This window comes from Camelus ferus, chromosome 6 (assembly GCF_009834535.1).
Source record: "Camelus ferus isolate YT-003-E chromosome 6, BCGSAC_Cfer_1.0, whole genome shotgun sequence".
NCBI classification, from domain to species: Eukaryota; Metazoa; Chordata; class Mammalia; order Artiodactyla; family Camelidae; genus Camelus; species Camelus ferus.
In genome coordinates, this window is record NC_045701.1 from 84,744,577 (window position 1) to 84,764,267 (window position 19,691).

The window sequence follows — 19,691 nt, forward strand, 5'->3', positions numbered from 1 at the left end:
AAGACTCAAAATTAAGATGTCAGTTCTCAGATAAATCTATATATTTAATGGAAAATAGTCAAAATCCCAGCAGGTTAGGGTTTTTTTGGGTAAGAAATAAGTGAATTCTAAAATTCATATGAAAAGGCAAAGGACTTAGAATAGTCAAGACAATTCTGAAAAAGAGGAATTTGGAGGATTTTTATTACCTGATTTAGAGAGACAATATACAGCTACAGCCATTAAGACTATGTAATACCAGTATAAAGACAAATCAGTGGGACACAGAGAATTTTTTTTAAAAAAAGCCCATGCATTTATTTCCCAGTTGATTTTAATACAGGTGCAAAAGCAATGCAGTGTACAGATCGTAGTCTTTTCAACAAATAGTGCTGGGTCAGTTGAGAAAAAAGTCTGTATTTTATGCCATATACAAAAGTTAACCCCACATAGATCTCAAACCTAAGTGTTAAAAACTAAAATTGTAAAAACTTCCAGAAGAGAACATAAGAGTAAATCTTTGTGACTTTTGATTAAATAAAGATTTCTTATATATGACACTAAAAGCACGATCCATAGAAGAAAAATTTGATTTCATGAAAGTTTAAAGCATCTACTCTTCCGAAGACAGTTAAGAGAATGAAAAAACAAGTCATAGAATGAGAGAAAATATCTATAAATCACATTTGATAAAGGATATGTGTTCGGAATACACAGAGAGTTCTCAAAACTCAGTAATAAAAAACAACCCAATTTTTAAAAAGGCAAAAAATGAGAACTGATACTTAACCAAAGATTAGTGAATAGCCAATAAACAAAAGGTCTTCAGTATGATTAGTCATTAGATAAATGCAAGTAAATTTATAGACCTGTTAACATAAATGTACTAAAAAAACCCCCAAGCCTGGCAATACCAAGTAGGGGCAAGAATTTGGAGCAACACAAACTCTCACTTCCGCTGTTGGTGGAAATATAAAATGGTACAACCACTCAGGAAAATAGTTTTATAATTTCCCGAAAGTTTAAACATATACCTGTTGAATCACTTAACCACTTTACTCCTAAGGATTAAGAGAAATTGAAGCAAGTGTTAATATAAAGACTTGCATATAATTGTTCATTACAATTTTATTTGTAATAGACAAGACTAAAAATAATCTGCATGTCCATCAACCTGTCAATGGATAGAAAAATTGTATATTCATATGGTGGACTACAAACTAATCTTTCTGTATTCTGAATCCAAGTCCTTTGTTGGTTATGTGTTGAAATATCTTCCATTCTGTGGTTTATCCTAATGTTTTAGATTAACTTTGTAAACAACATGATTGGGTTTTATTTTTAATCCAGTCTGACTATTTTAATTAGAACATTTCATCCATTTACATTTAATTGCATGTATTATCTTACTGTTTCTGTATTCTGGCAAAACACTTGTGATGGACCTCTTTTTTAAACTTTGAGTTCTTCCATGCCCCTTTTTTTACTGGAATGAAGTTGTTTTAAAGTAGCAGATCTCCACTTTTGGTCTCAGTTTGCTCTAGTAGGCAATCTTATCCACACACCCTTGGCTTTAAATATCATCTATATAATTTTTTTCTCTTTTATATCAGTTCTCTTATTTATAGCAGACCTTTTCAGAGTATCAGACTGTATATACAGTTCCTTGTTTGTAATCTCTACTTGGATGCCTCAAAGTCATTTCAAAGTTAAGTCCAAAACCAAGCTCTGATATTTCCTCTTGACATCTGGGCTTCCTCCAGTGTCTCCTATCCTAATGGGTAACATTTTATACACCTGGTTTTCAAGCCAGGATTTTGGGAGTCATCCTTGATACTATCTATTCTTTTATTACTCATTTATACAATTCTGCTTATTTTGTGTCTTAAGTATTTCTTGAATCCATCCACCTCTCTCCAGCCACGCTACCTCTACCTTAGTTGAAGTTATTGTAAGGGTTTGCTTAGGGAATTGTAACTTCCCAAGTGATCCTCACCCACTTCTTCCCTCCCCTTCCATCCTCCCTCCTTTCTAATCATTTGAGTTTGAGAATCAGCTTGCTATTTCAAAGCATTTAAAAACTACAGTTTGAATAGTCTGTTGCTTAATGCATCTAAGGCCCTATGTAATTAGGGCTTCATCTGGTTCACTAGTCTCAGCCCCTTCTCTCTCTGTGCTCCAGGCACCCTGCCCTTCTTCCAGCTCCTTGAGTCTCCCATGCTCCTCCTTACTTCTTAGTGTGGGGAACCTTGCCTTCTGATTCCTCTTGCTTCCCTGCCTCCCTTATTCCTAGCTTCTGTCTAGTTATTTCTTTCTCTTCACACGGGTCAGTTGTCACTTCTCAGCGATGCTCTTTCCTCTGAGAGCATCAGCTCACCCGGTAGATGCTCTGTGAATCTTGTACTTCTCGTCCTTAGCTTTTACCACAATTCTAATTACAGGATGAACCAGGTACATTGCTAGTCCTGCTCATTGCTAAGTCTTCAGCCCCTGGCACAGTGCCTTGAATGTAACCAAATGAATATTTGTTGAATGTTTTAGTGTATATAAGAGTTCCTCAAAGGTAGGGAACCATGTCTTTGACTTTTCTCCTATTTCCTACAATACTTAGTATGATGTTGGTACTTAATAAATAGTTGTGAATGAAATTAAAATTATATCATCACAATTATATTTTCATTGGGCTACTTTAGAGAGAGATTAGGATAGAAAGGAAAAGTACTATGATTGACTAGAGAGAAAAGAAAGCATTACTTACAGAAATTTGCCATCCTTTCTAATGCTGCTTCCACCCCCAAGGAAACAGTTTATAATTTTTTTCAAAAAATGTTTAATTAAATATAACTACAGTGGATCATTTGAAATGGTTACTTATAGCTCTTATGTTCATTAAATAGTTATTTCTTTGATTAGTGCATCTTTTCTTTGCAGTGTTTTAAATTACTTTTTATTTACATTTTAAGCCTCAGTCATGAAGTTACTCATGATTCTAACTTATTATGTGTAAAAATGACTTGGCAGAGTAGTACAGCTCGAAGTTCAGTTTGAAAACCATGGTCTTGAAGTGCATTGATTTGTCCCGGTGTTCTCGTGATTCTGCGTGGCCGATGTTCATCGTGCGTTTGCGGTAGTCATGTAATGGTTGCTATTGGTATTGGAATTTCCTTAATGGAAAGATATATTCGGGATGTTTTATGTGTACCTCCTCATGAACCTTGCTAATCACTGAAACACAGATTAAAAGAAGGGTAAAACACAGCCTTTTCCTATCTATTGTCTCCACTTTATTTCCCCTTTCCCTCTCTCAGATTTTGATTTTCAGTGCTCTCAACTGATTCTCCCCACCCTTTACTTAAGTGTGGAGTGTGGCGATCAGTGACAGGGAAAAGAATGAGATACCATAGATATTTTAGAGTTGGCATGTTCCACTTATTCATATGCAACTGCATGGCATGTTCCAGTTATTCATATTTAACCCAGTTTTAAAGTCTTTTATAAGTAGTATAATTTTATAGTTAAAAGAGCTGTTAACTATTACTGTTAGTTACTAAAAATTCCCATACTTAGGACCCTCAAAACCCCAGATATTTTATATGTCCTAAGTTTTCACTATTTTAATATTTAAATTCCTATTATTTAATTTCAAAATAATCAATGGTGTTGTCTCTCAAAATATCCCAAGATACTTTGTAATTTTTGGGCTCCTTTATCTTTAGCCAGCACTATTTATGGTAAATGTGTTTACCAGTTTTATTTAATAAGTTTAATTTCCCAATGTGTGAACCAGTGGTTTATTTATACTTCGCTATGCTGTGTATTGTAAAGAAAAATTTCTTCTTGATGGGTCCATTGGAGACCCTGTTTTTCCTCTCTGCCAGGACAGTATTACGTTGCTTTACAAAATGCTTTCTTGCACCATTCATGCTGACTAAAGAATGAATTTAAACACAGAAATGTCTAGTACATTTTCCTTCCTTGAGTGGGAACTGTTTTTTTAAATTTGGAAATGTTTCATTAACTCATTTATAAAATGTCTCATTTCATTTTTGAGGAACTCAAGTTGAAATGCCAACCATACAGTAGTGTGTAAGAGGAATGGTAACTGGCGTTAAGGCCTGCACTTAAGCAATAGAGGAATTTACTTTTCAGTGTCTTCCAAGGTCCATGAGGACGCACACTTACTTACCCAGAGAATATGGATCTCACTATATTTGTCCAGAGGGTGTGACTCTGTGGAGGAGAACACGTACTGGTAAGTATCAAACTCTTACTGTATATGTTTCAGAAAAATATGTTTAGAAATCAATTGAATTTTAGCAGTGATAAAATCTCTTAGTCTGTGCTGGTTTCTTAACAGTGGACAGTCCCAGATGTTGAAGTCAGCACAACAAGAGAAAAACCCAAATCCTGATAAGACTTGAGGATTTTTCGAAAATTAAATGCAAAATAGTTGGGGCAAATGTTGCTGCGGGAGTCAAGACTAAGTAATACAGTAAGAAGATATGAAGTTGGAGAGCTTCTCATGTTCTTCTTTTGCATAAAGTTTGCACACGTACAAAACCCAGGACCTTAATGACTTTAAGAGAGGCAGAATTCCATCTCTTGGAACTTAAAACAGCAGACTCCTGTGAACTGGAATGCACATTGTGGCCCTCACAATTTATTTAAATATTGCTCTGCAAAGTACTTTCTGTTTCTAAATAAAAGCTGTGCCTTCTGAAACCTGTAAGTGATGTATACTGGCCACATCAAATCTTTTAAAAGCGTTTTCCAAATCCAAAATTTTTAGTGTGAAACAAATATGGTTTTTTTGGAAACAGTAAAACAGGGGGATGTGGGAGGGTTGATTTCAGAGACCAGTTGCTGCTCTGCTTTACTTACGCCTTATCATTCCTTCTCTTTATCTTTCAGCCAAGGACTCTTAAGATACATAATTGACTGTTGGTTGAAAAAACGTGTAAAATGACGTTTGTGTGTGTGTGATACAAAAGTTTAAAACATAACACAGCACAAATCAGCCACCCTAATATGTGATAAGTTTTCTGGGAATTAACTCTACCACACAAACAGCTGCTACAGTATAGCCGCTGCCAGATCTCCCACATACCACACGCAGGCTTGGGGTTGAAGTAAGCCATGCCTTGAAGTGCAGAATCTGCGAGGAAGAATTCCATGCTTTTCTTTGGCATCAGGCAGACAAAGGATTAAGTCTTAGAGTTGCCAATTACAAGCTGGCTGACCTTCAGCAAAACACTTGACAGCTCTGCGTCTGTTTCTCCGGTACAATGACACGGGTTCTCCTAGCACGATGGCTGGCAGTGGGCCCACCGCACTGGATCAGGGACTCTGGGTACATGGTCTAAATCATGGTTACAGAGATGTTGGGGTGGAAGATAGCAGGAACATCTCCTTATTGACATGCCAGGAAGGGAATTGAGAATACTTTTCTATGTGATCCTTCTTTGCTTTGCCTTGTGTCTAATTCTGCCAATCCCTAATCTTTAGGACTCACTTCAAAATCTCTTGAAGCCACCTTTTAGGAGATGTGGAAAAAGTGTGTGAAGGGAGAGAGCATCCAGAGCAGAAAGTTTAGGTGAAAGGGTAAGAGATACTCAGTCATCCAGCACTTCCTTCCTGAATGCCTGCCATGTGCTCTGGGAGTTGGGGATACAGTCATGTGCAAAACAGACGCACAATTTTGCATTCATGAAGCTTATGTTCTAGATGTGGGAGATAGACCATAAGCAAATGAATATGTTGTTAGTTGGATAAGGGTGATGATAAATCTGTCAGGGGCTTGTGAGGGTTGGGGCAAGGAGATAGCTGTCATTTAAAATAGGGTCATCAGGGAAGGGCTCATTGAAAAGGTGATATTTGAGATTAGAAGCTTGTAACTATGTGAGCCAACTATGTGGAGATCTGGGAAAAGGAAGAATTGGGAAGAGATCTTTGTAAGTCATTGAAAGAATTTTGACTTTTCTTCTAAGTGGGATGGAAAGCCACTGGAGAGTTTTGAGCAGAAAAGTGACATGATCTGACTTTTTAAAAAGAATCTCTCTGGCTGCTGTATAGACAACAGATGGTAGAGGGGCACTGATCTAGTCAGGGAACTAGTTAACAGGTTATTGGAATAACTCAGGGTGGAGATGACCATGGTTTGGATGAGAATGGTAGTGATGGAGGTGATAGGTGCTCAGATTTTGGGTCAGAATTGACTGATCATTTGATTATGGTGAGTGAGGGACTGAGAGGCATTAAGGATGACCCCAACGTTTTTGGGCTGAAAGCTGTTTACTGAGATGAAGAAGATTGCAGGAGGAGCAGGTTTTGGGGAGAGATCAGTTCAGGTGTGGACAAGATGAGATTTGTACTAGATATCTAAGGGTCATGTAGAGGAGACAGTGGGATGTACAATGGTCATTATTTAAATGCTCAGTTTGCACAAGTTGGTAAGTCATAAAAGCTCTGTTTAAATGATTTAAATCAAATCTAAGAAGATGATAACTCACATTTTATATATTAGGAAATAATGCAGGAAGATCAATTTTCCTAAGATAAGAGATATGAAACTTTGCTTTATGGTTGCAATTTCCACATTGTTCTACTAACTTTACTATCTCAGTTATAAAGTAGTCATTCAAGGGAAATTCCATTAGTTGCCATGATAGATTAAACAAAGTAATTCTTTTAGCTGCCTTTATATTACACACAGCCACACGGTCTTCTAGAGAACTATAGGGTAATACCTTTGATGAGGTTTATATGAAAGAGAGTTTTTTTTTTTTTTTGACTCGTTGATGTGTTAAACTATCCCAATGTAAGCTTTAACTTTAAAAGGTGAGTGGAGATGGCTATGAATATAATTAATTTTTAAAACATTCTTATATTTTAAAAAATAGTGTTATTTCATGGTAATTTAAGCCCTTGTCAGTTGTTTAAAGGTGAAAATACATTTGCACAATCTTAAACCAATCCCTTTTTTTAGTAGAATGCATAATACTTATTTTTTGGAACAGAAATACAAGTAAAAAAACACATTCGATTGTCTGAGCTTTCACATTGTTGTTCCAGGTGGCAAACAGTACAATACAAATAGCAAAACAAATTGAAATCTATTAAAAATGCCAATTTTTATTATCTAAAGGTTTGTGTACTTCTTATACTTTTTATGCAATAAAGCAATAGAGCATTATTTTATAAAGTCCTAAGACATTTGAACTTTATGGGGATGTAATGACTTTAAACAATCAGGAGCAGATTAGTATTGTTTTGCTAAAGTAATAAGAGGAAGTATATATCCTTAAAAGTCGTATCTAGTTATTTTGTGGAATATGACCTTGGTTTTTTTAAAATTATAACTTCTGCTCTCTCATCTATGTAATAGCAAACTCTTTCTGATTATACAGGAAGCCCTGCTTGTGGCAGGAGTGGAAATGCAGTTAACGGCTGCGGTATCATTTTTGACCATTCTCCAGGAGGAGTCAGTGTCAGTTCATACGTATGCCCACTCCTTCCTCCAAGTCATTCTGCTTACATCTGGAGCACAGGGATGCAGGTCAGAGCCTGGCATGCTTAATTGTATACGTATACTTATTGCTTCTTACACGTGGCCATGATGTTATTTGAATCATGTTAGTCTGATGACCGTAACTGAATGAGGCCACGCTGCCCAAGAGTTGATCACTGGTGTGATTAAAAATAGTAGTGGCTGTTTCCCTACAGAGCCCACAAAATTCAGTGTCTTTGAAGCCTGAAGACCCATTAGTTCATCTTATGATTTATAATTTCTTCTTAGATTTGTTTCTTTTACAACATTTATGTTTATAGTATTATAGTGCAACAAAAGTGCACGCTTTGGGTTAAAGATAACGCCTCAATATATTTTTTTAAAACAAACGTTTTCCAGATGTTGGCCAAGACAAAAAATAGAAACTTCTTACAACAGTAATCAAAATAGTTGTTTCCATTTTATTATTAAATACTATTATAAATATTAATAGCTAAATTGAAACTTAATTTGTAAGTGAGAAAGTCAGTTTGACATGTTTTATTTCTGTCAATCAGGTGTCAGCAACGCATGGCTAGAAACTCTTCTGTCTGTGATAGAAGTATTGCCCAAAGAAACCCTAAGGCATGAGGTAATACCTTGTTTTTTTGGGGTAGATACTACTATTTGGGTCTCTGTAAGGTTTTTGTTGTTTTTGTTTTTGATAAAAATGGTATTTCAAAAAAGAATAAAGTTATTTTCTACTCTGAAAGCAGCAATACTCATTATCGAAAATTCGAGAAGTACAGAAACCAGAAGGAAGAAGAAGCATGGTTCTACGCTTAGCCACTTTTAACATTCTGATATATTTTCATTTCACATTTTTTCCCTGTATATGGTGCTATTTGCCATGTTAGTGATCATGTTGAACTTATATATGGTTGTTTTTCACTTAGCATTATTTTCATCATTATTTCCTCATTGTCACTCACTTGGTAGTAACTACAAAATATTTTACTTACTTATTAAGCATTTTAGTCTGTTTTCAGTGTTTTGCTATCGAAATAAGGCAATAATGAACATCTCTGTAGAGCTTTTCCTGTTTCTCAGATAATTTCTTTAACTGTAACTTCCAAAAAAGTAGAATGATTGTGTCAGAGGGCATTAATATTCTTAAGGCTTTTGACTAGCAATATGAGAAAAATGCCTGTTTCTCTGGACTTTGACCAGAAACAGCATTCCAGTTAAATTTGATGGGCCAAAAGTGGAATTACATTTTAACTGGAAATTTTTTTATTATTATGCTGTTGAATATTTTCTCATGTATTATATCAACTTTATTTTTTTGGAATTATCTAATCATATCCTTTGATCACTATTTTTATGTGCTATTTATCTATCAAGGTGGCTAATCCTTTGTTACATTTGTTGCAAATATTATTACCAATTTGTTGTTTGCTTTTTAATGTTCAGCATTGTTTGATAGATCCTTCTCTAAGTTTTAGATTCAGATGAGAGAATAGGAAAATTAAGAAATTTATTCTCTAAAGAAATTATTTTTTATTTTTTGAACATTATTTCTATATGTATTTCCTTTCAAATATATAATGGTTGAAAAAATCTATCAATGAAATGTCCTCTGTGGATTTCATTAAGTGTCTTTGTCCCTTCTTTGCTCTCATACAGATTATGGTCCTATCTCAATGACAAAACACTTGATTGAAAATGGGAAGATTTACTCAGTTATAAGGGTGTTTGTATACTTGATGCCAAACATTTAGATGATTATGCATATTTAAGTATTGAACTTAATGTTGATACGTTATTTATATTTTTTGACTAGTGGTATGTGGTAGAATGCAGTTTTTACTCTAGAATGCCATATATTATTTAATATACAGTTTTTAAGCTTTTAAATATATATGCCTTTTATTTTATTTCAGATCTTTGACTCTTAAATTATATTTGTCATTATGCAGTGAGTAATTCTGGCTACTTTGTCAAGAGGAAAAAGTCAACCCTTTGATTAGAGTCATAGAATTTTAGAACTTGGAAGGGTCTTAGTACAACCTAGTATTCTGATGTCCATTTTAAGTAAATGAGAAACCTTGGGTTGAGAAATAGCATGCGTACTTAGACAAATAAAAGAGCTAGTACCAGAATCAGGGTCTGATCTTTATAGTTCTTTACAGTCCATCATGCTGTTGAGTTTGAGTGTCGAGCGTATATACAATACAGTATCAGAGTTGGGCTGTTGTATTCAAATTATAGAATCTACTTGAAGTTATAATGCTTTGCTTGCTTTAGGACAAATATAAAAATTAATTTATATGGAATAAAAATAAATTTCAGTATCTGATAACTTGCTTTTTTCTTTTGAAAAAATGCATATTTCACAGCTATACTTACGTGCATACAGATCTCTAGAGAATTTACCATAAGCTTTAATGCAATTTTTTTGTGCCTGATTGTTTTTGATTACATAATTTATCATCTTCTTTAGCTTATTAATCCAGAAGACAAACGAAGTAGTCCCAGTGATGAATAGCTATGCACCTTCATGTGTGATTGAGGTTCTATAATAACATATAGGAAGTGAAAATAGTCTTTGAAGAAAATAGCTGATATTAGTGTCAAGAATATATAAAATTTTGTGAATTTGTTCTGTAATCTTTTTTCTTTAGATTTTGAATCCACTTGTTTCCAAGGCACAACTTTCCCAAACAGTCCAGTCTCGTTTAGTTAGTTGTAAAATTTTAGGAAAATTGACCAACAAATTTGATGCCCATGCGTGAGTATTTGCATATGATTTTTTGTCTACTTTGTTAAATTGACTTAAAATGTATAATGACTATGATTAATAATTAAATTAGATTTATATTATTTCATACTGCCTACAGTTGAGCTGTTTTAACTTTAGAGGATATAGAATTCTCAGAAGTCTCTATTCAGATGCGTTTCTTCTTAATATGGCTTTTCAAAATCAATAAGGGTAACCTTTCCTGTTTCCCATCTTAGCTCTTCTCTGTCACGTGCTTAGTGTAGTTTTGAGGATAAAATATTATATTACAGTTTTCAAAAATTGATAAACATGACATAAAGATAGATTTCTGCTTTTTTACATTATTGCTTTGAATTCATTATTTTGAATAATTTATCTTGAGGTTTTATAGAGAATGTTTATAATTTATATGTTACTCTCTGCTAGATGATAAATACCAAATGGAAAGAAATGGAACGTTGTATAATTATGAAACAAGAATAAGAGAAAATTAAAGAATATTTTGGTTGATGGTTGTTAGAATCAGATATTCCACTTCCTATAACCTTTTATCTTAGCTAAGGTGTTTTAGTTGCCAATTAGTTCCTATTTTTAAATGGCTCAGTCATATACACAATTTAAAAGTAGCTGATAACATCCAAATGGGATAACACATGTAAATATACTTTGTAAACTATAAAGCTCTACATTAAAGTATGTTTGTTATTATTAAGCTAAGATTTTGATGAATTTTTTGAAAATATTAATTATTCTAAAATACCCATTTCATGTTTCGTTCCTCCCTCTCTAAGCATTAAAAGAGAAATACTTCCCTTGGTAAAATCACTCTGTCAAGATGTAGAATACGAAGTTCGATCTTGTATGTGTCGGCAATTAGAAAATATAGCTCAGGGCATTGGGTAAGTGTACTTTCAGTTACTTTTGTCACATTTTTATTTCTGGATTGCCAGGCACACATCTTCTGTATTCCAGTAAAAACATGCTGTTGAAGGGCTAAACTTTGTATGACGTTTAAAGATGATAATAACAAGCAACTTCTGATGTGTCTCTATTAAAAGAGATAGAAGGGAATATGATTAGTAAGGTGGTAGGCATTCAGTTAATGTTAATTCCTGTCTTTCTTACCTAGTTACTTAGTTATTATTCCAAACACCTAGATCCAGGAAAGGAAAATGTCTCTATGTGGAATGTAATATACCATGCTCAGACTGTAGCTGTAGCGTTTCTTCTGGCTGGCAGCTGTATTATTGGGTCATTTCTGATGGAATTACCGAGTGGACGTTTTTGCCCCCTGTGCAGCTCTGCACGTCCACTGTCTGCGTTGTTGGTTTTCTTGCCTTTTGGGTAAGTGAAGCTCACGAAGGAGAGGGATAGGGCAGACAGCCTCTTCTCTTCCCCTATGAAAACTAACCTCCTGTCAAGGTGTAAGTATGATATTCAAGGGAGTTTTATTTCAAAATCATCTTGGGAAACAGATTTTTTTTTAAGTATCCAAAATTGGTACAAAAAACTTTGGAACCGCTCATTTTTACTAGAAATTGCACTGATTTCATCTGGTTCTTTTGTTTTCCTAAATTTGTCCAAGGAAGGACAATTAGGTCATTGCCATCTGTATAATTGTTAATTAAAAAAAAATCTGGGTCAATATTTAAGGCTTTAGAAAGACGTTGGAATGTCATATAGATTCAGGGTAGAGTCGTGTCCTCTGTCCTGTGTCCACCCTTGCTGAGTAGGGCTTAAGTGTTTTATGGAAGCTCAGCACTCCAACAGAGGAATCAGGTTTTAAATTTTGATCTCAGAACCAATTTCTTTCTTTTTGTTAGGTCTTCTAAGGCTAGACTGACTCTGGATCATTGTGGACCATAATTCAGTCTTGCCCAGATCTGTGCTCCTTAACCAGGAGCAGAACCTATTAAGAGAATATACTGTTGTCTTTTTGTATTCTGTTTTTTGTCATCTGACATTTTGACACAATGGATAGGTCAAGTGTGTTCAAATTAGTCTTCTGAAAATTAGTATAGAATTGTTGCTTAAGGATTAATTTATAAAAGTAAAACTAGAAGGAATCTACCTAGCTTGTTAAGTTAGAATGCACTTAAACTAATTTGTTTGATTATATGCATATTTATTTAATTTTGAGTTCTTACGTATTATTAAGAACACAATCATAGGACTTTCACGTTATGCTGGCTGAAAACTACTAAGACCTGGTTTATATTCTTTATCCTCCCTTTGATAAAGAGAGGTACACAGTTTTTTCCTTCAGCATTGGAAATTAGGAGTATTGTTAAAGTCTGATAGCTACTAAGAGGAATTTTCTTCCAATCAAGGCTAGATGAAGCCCTGAGGTAGGTGAAAGGGATTAAGAAGAGGTAACTTCAGAGATTGCCCCCGATTTGCTAGAGAGGGCCCCCACTACTGCACTGGGAGTCATGTTTCTAAGGCATTTGGGAAGAGGCCCAAGAACAAACAGTACAGAATTGGGTTTGTAAGTTTATGTTTGCTGTGGCTGGCAAGGGAAGATTTACTGACCACTTTAGTTTAACCAGAAATAAGTACTATTATTTATTAGTAAGATGATCAGGAAGCAAAATTAAGAGATTCTTTTCAAGCTAGCCTATCCATATGAAACAGAAGCTTCAAAACACTAGAAAGCTACTATGGATAGTGCACCAGATTAGGATTAAAGAAGACAATTCATAGACTATCAGATTAATAGTGAACAGTATTAGAAGAGGTCATACACAATCCTTATAGGAAAGCAAGTGTGCTGAATAGACATCTCCTTGTACAGGGATGACTAAAGAGAAAAAGGAAACAAACATGGATCTACAGAAGGATCCTTCATTGTTGGAGGAGAAGAACATGCAGCATTCAGATTAGAAAGAAAGAACTTACTTTTGGAAAAGTTGATCAAACTTCTAATTATGGTGATACAGTAAACAAGATAGCCTGAAAATCCTCCCATTACAGTATGTGACAAAATTCAACATCCATTCATGCTAAAAACTCTCAGAAAGCTAGGGATGAAGGAAACCTCCTTAATCTGATAAAAGGCATGTATGAAAAACCTACAGCTAACATCATACTTACTGGTAGATACTGAATGCAGTCCCCCTAAGGTAAGAATGCAAGGATAGTTTTCATCACTTTTATTCAGTACCGTACAGGAGATTCTAGCCATTGAAACAAGGCAAGAAAGCAAAAACTTAGAAGGTCTAAAGATCTGAAAGGAAGAACTAAAATATCTTCTATTTGTAGATGACATCACTGTTTACATAGAAAATCTTACAAAACAGCCATTAGAACTAATAAATGAATTTAAGGATGTTTCAGGATACAAGGTTAATATACAAAAATCATATATAATAGCAGAAGATATTTAGAAAATGAAAAATTTTAAATTCCATTTATTTAATTTAACAAAACATGTACAAGATCCACACTGAAAACTCTACCCTGAAAAAGCACAGAACAGTGTTCAGAGAAATTTTTAAAAACAAATATATATGTACCATATTCATGGATTGGAAGGACTCAGTATTGTTAATATTGTTAAGATGTCAATTCTCCCCAAGTTGATCCAGCAGTTCAGTGAAGTCTCAACCCAAATTGTGCTTTTTGTAGAAAAGCTGATTTTAAAATTTATATAGAAATGCAAATGACCTAGAAGAGCAAAAGCAATCTAAAAAAAAAGGATAAAGATCATACATTACCTGTTTTCAAGACTTATGATGAAACTACAGTAATCAAAAAAATGTAGTGTTGGTAAAGCATAAACATATAGATAAGTGGAACAAAAGAGAGAATCCAGAAATAGACCCACAAATAAATGGTCGGTTGATTTTCAATAAAGTGTTAAAGCAATTCAATGAGGAAAGTCTTTAAAACTCATTACTTGGATAACTGGATGTTCATAAGGGAAAACAGTTAACATCAACTCTTACCTTTCACCATACACAAAGGCTAACTTGAAATCTATAATAAAGCTAACACTGTAATGCTTCTTGAAGAAAATATAGGAGAAAAATCTCTGCAGCTTTGGAGGTAGGCAAGGATTATTTAGATAAAAGTCATGAACTATGAAAGAGAAAATGTGATAATTAGACTTTATAAAAAAAATAAAGTTTTACTCTTCAAAACAAAAAATGAAGCCCGGAGTGGAAAACTTATTCGTGACACATACATCAAGCTTGTATCCAGAATATATAAAGAACTCTTACAACTCAATGGTACAGAACTCTTACAAACAATCTGGTTAAGAAATGAGCAGTATATTTTAACAGACATGGTACAAAGACATGTGGCCAGAAAGCACATGAAAAGATGTACAACATCATTCGTCATAAATGGAATGCAAATTAAAACTGCAGTGAGATACTGCTACACACTTGCTAGACTGTGTAGTGTAAAAAGCCTGTTAATATCAAGTATTGATGAGGATTTGGAACAACTGGAATTCTAATACATTGCTGGTGGAGATGTGAAACGGTGGAACCTCCTTTGGAAAATTGATTGGCATTTACTTAAAAGTTAAACATACATCTATATGACGCAGCCATTCTACTCTTAAGTGTTTATCCAAAAGAAGTGAAAATATATGTCCACAACAAGAGTTGTTTTACATATACATGTTTATAGCAGCTTTATTTGTGATAGCCCAAACTGGAACAATCCAAATGTCTATTCATAGGTAAATGGGAAAAATCAAATGTGGCATGTCTGTACATTGGAATACTATTCAACAATAAAAAAGAGTGAAGTACTGATGTATGTGATATTACATCATGGATGAATCTCAGAACAGTGTGTTAAGGGAAATAAGCCAGACACTAAAGTGTATATACTGTATGATAAATACAAACTAATATATAGTGTATGTGTGTGTGTATATATATGTATGTATATATGTGTGTGTATGTATATGTGTATGTGTGTGTGTTTAGACTCATGATTGCCTTTGTCAGAGGCAGGCTGTAGAATTGGTTCTTGTCATCTGCCCTTATTTTTGTCTTTTGTCAGATTGGAAGTCTGTTGATGAAGAGGGAACGTGTAGGGGAGGGCTGAGCAAAAACGCTTGAGGCAACTTCATATGGTGAAAAGAGATGGAGATGATTAGGTCCTCAGTATTTCTTCAGACCCAGTCTCCTTAGAACAGGCCAATGGAACAGGCACAAACAAATGAGAAGGTCCCTCGAATTGTTTTTGATGACCCAGCTAGCCATAAAACTCAGGATCGTCATCAGTATTTAAGCTGGAATGGAAAGCTACCATCAGAGGACCCCAAATCATAGCCAGCCCCTGGGTAGATTTGTATCACACAGCCAGACCCCAGAATTCCTGGATGGCTCTGGGCAAGCTTGCTTATTTCCTTCATTTTGTTATTCTTGACCCTCTGTTTTATCCTCTTTTAATATCATGAAAGGGTTAAATTGTAGTTACTAGCATCTAGACTGATAAAACTGGACTTCTGCAAAGATAATAGAATCAAGCTGTCTGTAGACTTCTATTCCATATGTTTCTGGCTGGTGCAGAATTTACACGTGAGGCAAGAGAAAGATATTCTCATAAATATATTAGTTTAGGCAGTATACAACCCACATCTACGTCTCAAAAAAATCACTCACCCATAATCCAGTTTGCTGAGAGAAAGTAATGAAAGAGGGAAAATATTTGTATCATATACGTAGGTCTACCATGATGCCTTATTTCTCCTCAACTTTTATAATGTGACAAATGGGCAAAGAAAATGAACAAATACGTAATAAAAAAGAGATAGACGTGGCTAATAAATACATATTCAACTTTATTGTTCAACTGCGTTTGCTGTCAGAGACATGCATTTACTTAATGAGTATATAATGAGCAGCTACCCTGAGCTGCCTACACACCCATGCAGTTGCTGTTGATGTTTCTTCTGTTTATACCGTCGTGCTTTCCCAACCAGACTGCAAGCTTCCGGAGAGCAGGAGCCATATTTTTATGATTTTTCCTATTTCCTGCAGCACTTGGCTCAGTGAGTTGCTTTTAATAAGTTCTTGCTAAGCATTGATTGATTTGATTTATTTTCTTCCATTGCTTATTGTGCAGGACAGAACTTACAAAAAGTGTCGTGCTCCCTGAGTTAATAGAACTTTCTAGGGATGAAGGCAGCAGTGTGCGGCTCGCAGCTTTTGAAACTTTGGTTAATCTGCTCGACATATTTGATACAGGTAAATCTTCACGTGGACACGTCTTTGCATCTGAAGGCATCGCTTTCCATGTTTTGTGTTACTAATAAAGAGTAAAGGTAGCTGCAGGACGGAATTTCTCATGTTAATTTTTATGATGAATGTTAAGCTTCCCTTCCCCTCTCCCTCGCTGTGGTCCTCTCTCTTCTGATGGCTTCTCTGCTGCCACTTTTACCCTCGTGGCACCCGGTGTTGCTGCATATTCCATGCCACTCTAGTCTCTCACCAGCACTTAACTGACGAGTGTGTGAGGCTAAGAATTTGAGTCGGTGATGAGCTTCTAACTTGCTCAAGTAACTGACCGTAAGAGAGATCGTGATCAGAGTAATGTCTAAATTAGTTTTCTCTCCTTAATATTTTAATGCTAGAAATCTCACAGCCACGGAAGGAGGGATCTGGGATGGGGTATTTAGTGGGAATGGGCAAGGAGTATAAATCAAATCACAAAGACCATTAGTTGCTCTACTGAGTATGTGACTGGATTCTTGACTAACGTTGGACAATAGTTTATCAGTGCAAATTAGCCATTTTGATAGGGTGAAATCTGGAAGCGCAGATGTCAAGTACTCAGGTGCAGAACGCTGTTGTGTAACTGCAGGATTACATTTATTTGGATTAACAATATTTTAACTGATCGAGGAGAACTTCTTAAAGGTTATTGCAGTGCGTACAGTTACGATGTGTGGATGTTACAGAATAGTCATTTAGGCTTTGATGAACCAGAGGAGTAAAAACTGTACTCCATGATAAATGAACTAATGGATCTCCTTGTCCTGGTGATAAGGCACCTGCAGGCACCCAGACTAGAAACCCTGGCGTCATCTCTGATCTCTTTGCTTTTCCTGCCCCACACTCGGTTATCACAGCTTTGTCCTAACGTGTGTTCATGGCTTTGTTTCCTGCTCTTCTTTCCCACTCCTCTGGGGCCTGGTGCTCCAGCTACACTTGCCATTGTTCCAGCTACACTTGCCATTGCCAGTTCTCACACCTCTGGCCTTTCCATGTTCTCTTTTTTCACACTCCCCTCTGTTTTTCTCCTAGCCAGCTGCTTCTCCTTCAGTGCCCAGTTCCAGTAGTGTCCTCACTGACATCTTTCTAAATCCCTTTACTACTGTCAGACCCTTAATGAACTACCAATTCATTTCTGAAATTCAGAATATTTGGAATCAAAACTTAAATATTGTTAATAACAGAAACTTATGGCCTAAGCAGGCATACTCAAAGAATCAACTTACTTTTTAAAGAGTCATCTATATACAAGATCCTGTGGTAGCTCATGGTGAAAAAGATTGTGAAAATGAATATATGTATATTGATGTATGACTGAAAAATTGTGCTCCACACTGGAAATTGACACAACATTGTAAACTAACTATAACTCAATAAAATAGAAAAACTTTTAAAAAGGAAAAAAAAAGTCATCTAAGAAGTAAAAGTGAAGAAGTTTGTTATAGAGAAGGTGATATAAACTGACTTAATTTCAGTCAAAAATGAAATGATGAAATGCAGCATGGTGTGAGATGTATGCAGAAGAGAATTCCTGCTACTCGTGTGTTTATATTAGTACTGTTTTCTTATAGTTATTCAGATTCTCAATCATCTTAGCTTTTTAGTTTGTAATCACTCTTTATATTCTTTTCCATATGGCCTTTGCTGGCAAGTCCAAACTTTTCAGCCTGGCATTAAAGTTTTTGATGATTTCCACTCTCCTCTCACCCCTTCTTAGTGTCATACCTTCATCATCATTGTTTTCAGTTATTTTCTGTTACCCTGAGACTAACAGTAATTTTTCTCTCTGGAACTTATGTATATACATTAATTTTCACATATGCAGTGTGGGCAGCTGGATCTAAACTATGTTTATTCTTTGTTTTCCAGATGACAGAAGTCAAACTATACTTCCCTTAGTGAAATCATTTTGTGAAAAATCTTTCAAAGCAGATGAATCAATTCTTATTTCCTTATCTTTCCATTTAGGAAAACTATGCCACGGACTATATGGTATGATATACCCTAAGAATTTCAAGATAATAGATCATTTTTCCCTCTTCTACCTTAGCCACTAAACTTCAGCTGTTCAGTTGTAAAACCTGCCTTTTAAGCGTGTAATGTCTTAAGAGATCTTAGAATTTTGATAGCATAATTTAGAACACAGTTAGAAATAGCTTTTTCACTACTAGAGCCTATATGAAAGAACAATGGCGGAGTGAGGTAGGCATAGCCCTTGAAATTTCTGAATATGTTATATATATGTATTAGTTGGTATATGATAATAGAAGCTCAGGCATATTAACTATTGGTGCATAGTAGTGTACCCTTATTAGCTGTATGCTGAGTAGTTAATAGATACACGAGCAGTTCAGCTTAGAATGTGGAATAATACCGACACCTCTTGGCATTTTGAACATATTACTCACTTTTTAGCTTCCTAAAATAATGTAAGCATTAATTAAGTTACAACAATCTAGGAGACTAAAACATTTTTATGTGGATTATAGACTTTTAATAGACTGTTGATAAAAAATATTCCAATCTATGATGAGTTCCTAGCTTGTGAAGCTAGAGTGGGAATATGGAGCCAGTACATTGATCAAAAATATTTTGAGTTTACTTTGCCATCTTTTAGATTCAGTTTTTAAGCTCCTTCTTTGCAGACACATTTGCTTGTCTTTTCTGTAGACAACTTTAGAATATTTATCACAAGTAATTAGCAAGAATGGCTGCTATATTATTATTGTATTGACTCATTAGTGGTGCATGCTGTGATACATGCTGCAAAAATTAGTGTAAGCATAATTCCAATATTGCATAGTTTATACTATTGAAATTAAAATGAAAATATTATTAAAGTTAACATAGGTGATGACCCATTAGAGTTTTTCCACAAGTTTCTTCATTGTTGCTTTTATTTATAACTTCTAACCATTTATTTAAATATTTGGTTCCAATTATGTTTTTACTGCATTTTTCTTTGTTCTTTTTCCTTTTTGTTTTCAATTAAAATGTTGAGCAAAGATTTTACATTTATTTTAGGAATTTTTACTCCAGATCAACACTTGAGATTTTTGGAGTTTTATAAGAAACTTTGTACATTGGGTTTGCAACAAGAAAATGGACACAATGAAAACCAGATCCCACCCCAAATCTTAGAGCAAGAAAAGAAATATATTTCAGTACGGAAGAACTGTGCTTATAACTTTCCGGTAATAAATTA

The 19,691-nt window shown here is 34.9% G+C and overlaps 1 protein-coding gene across 1 annotated transcript in view; it reads left to right on the forward strand.

Moving 5' to 3' along the window:
* PPP4R4 (protein phosphatase 4 regulatory subunit 4) overlaps positions 1-19,691 on the forward strand; it is an 89,113-nt gene that overhangs the window by 41,027 nt on the left and 28,395 nt on the right. Inside the window, 8 exon segments of the mRNA XM_032482559.1 lie at positions 7,386-7,508; positions 7,510-7,534; positions 8,044-8,117; positions 10,150-10,256; positions 11,039-11,146; positions 16,338-16,459; positions 18,356-18,478; positions 19,511-19,680. Of these exon segments, the coding sequence (XP_032338450.1) occupies positions 7,386-7,508; positions 7,510-7,534; positions 8,044-8,117; positions 10,150-10,256; positions 11,039-11,146; positions 16,338-16,459; positions 18,356-18,478; positions 19,511-19,680 (852 nt within the window).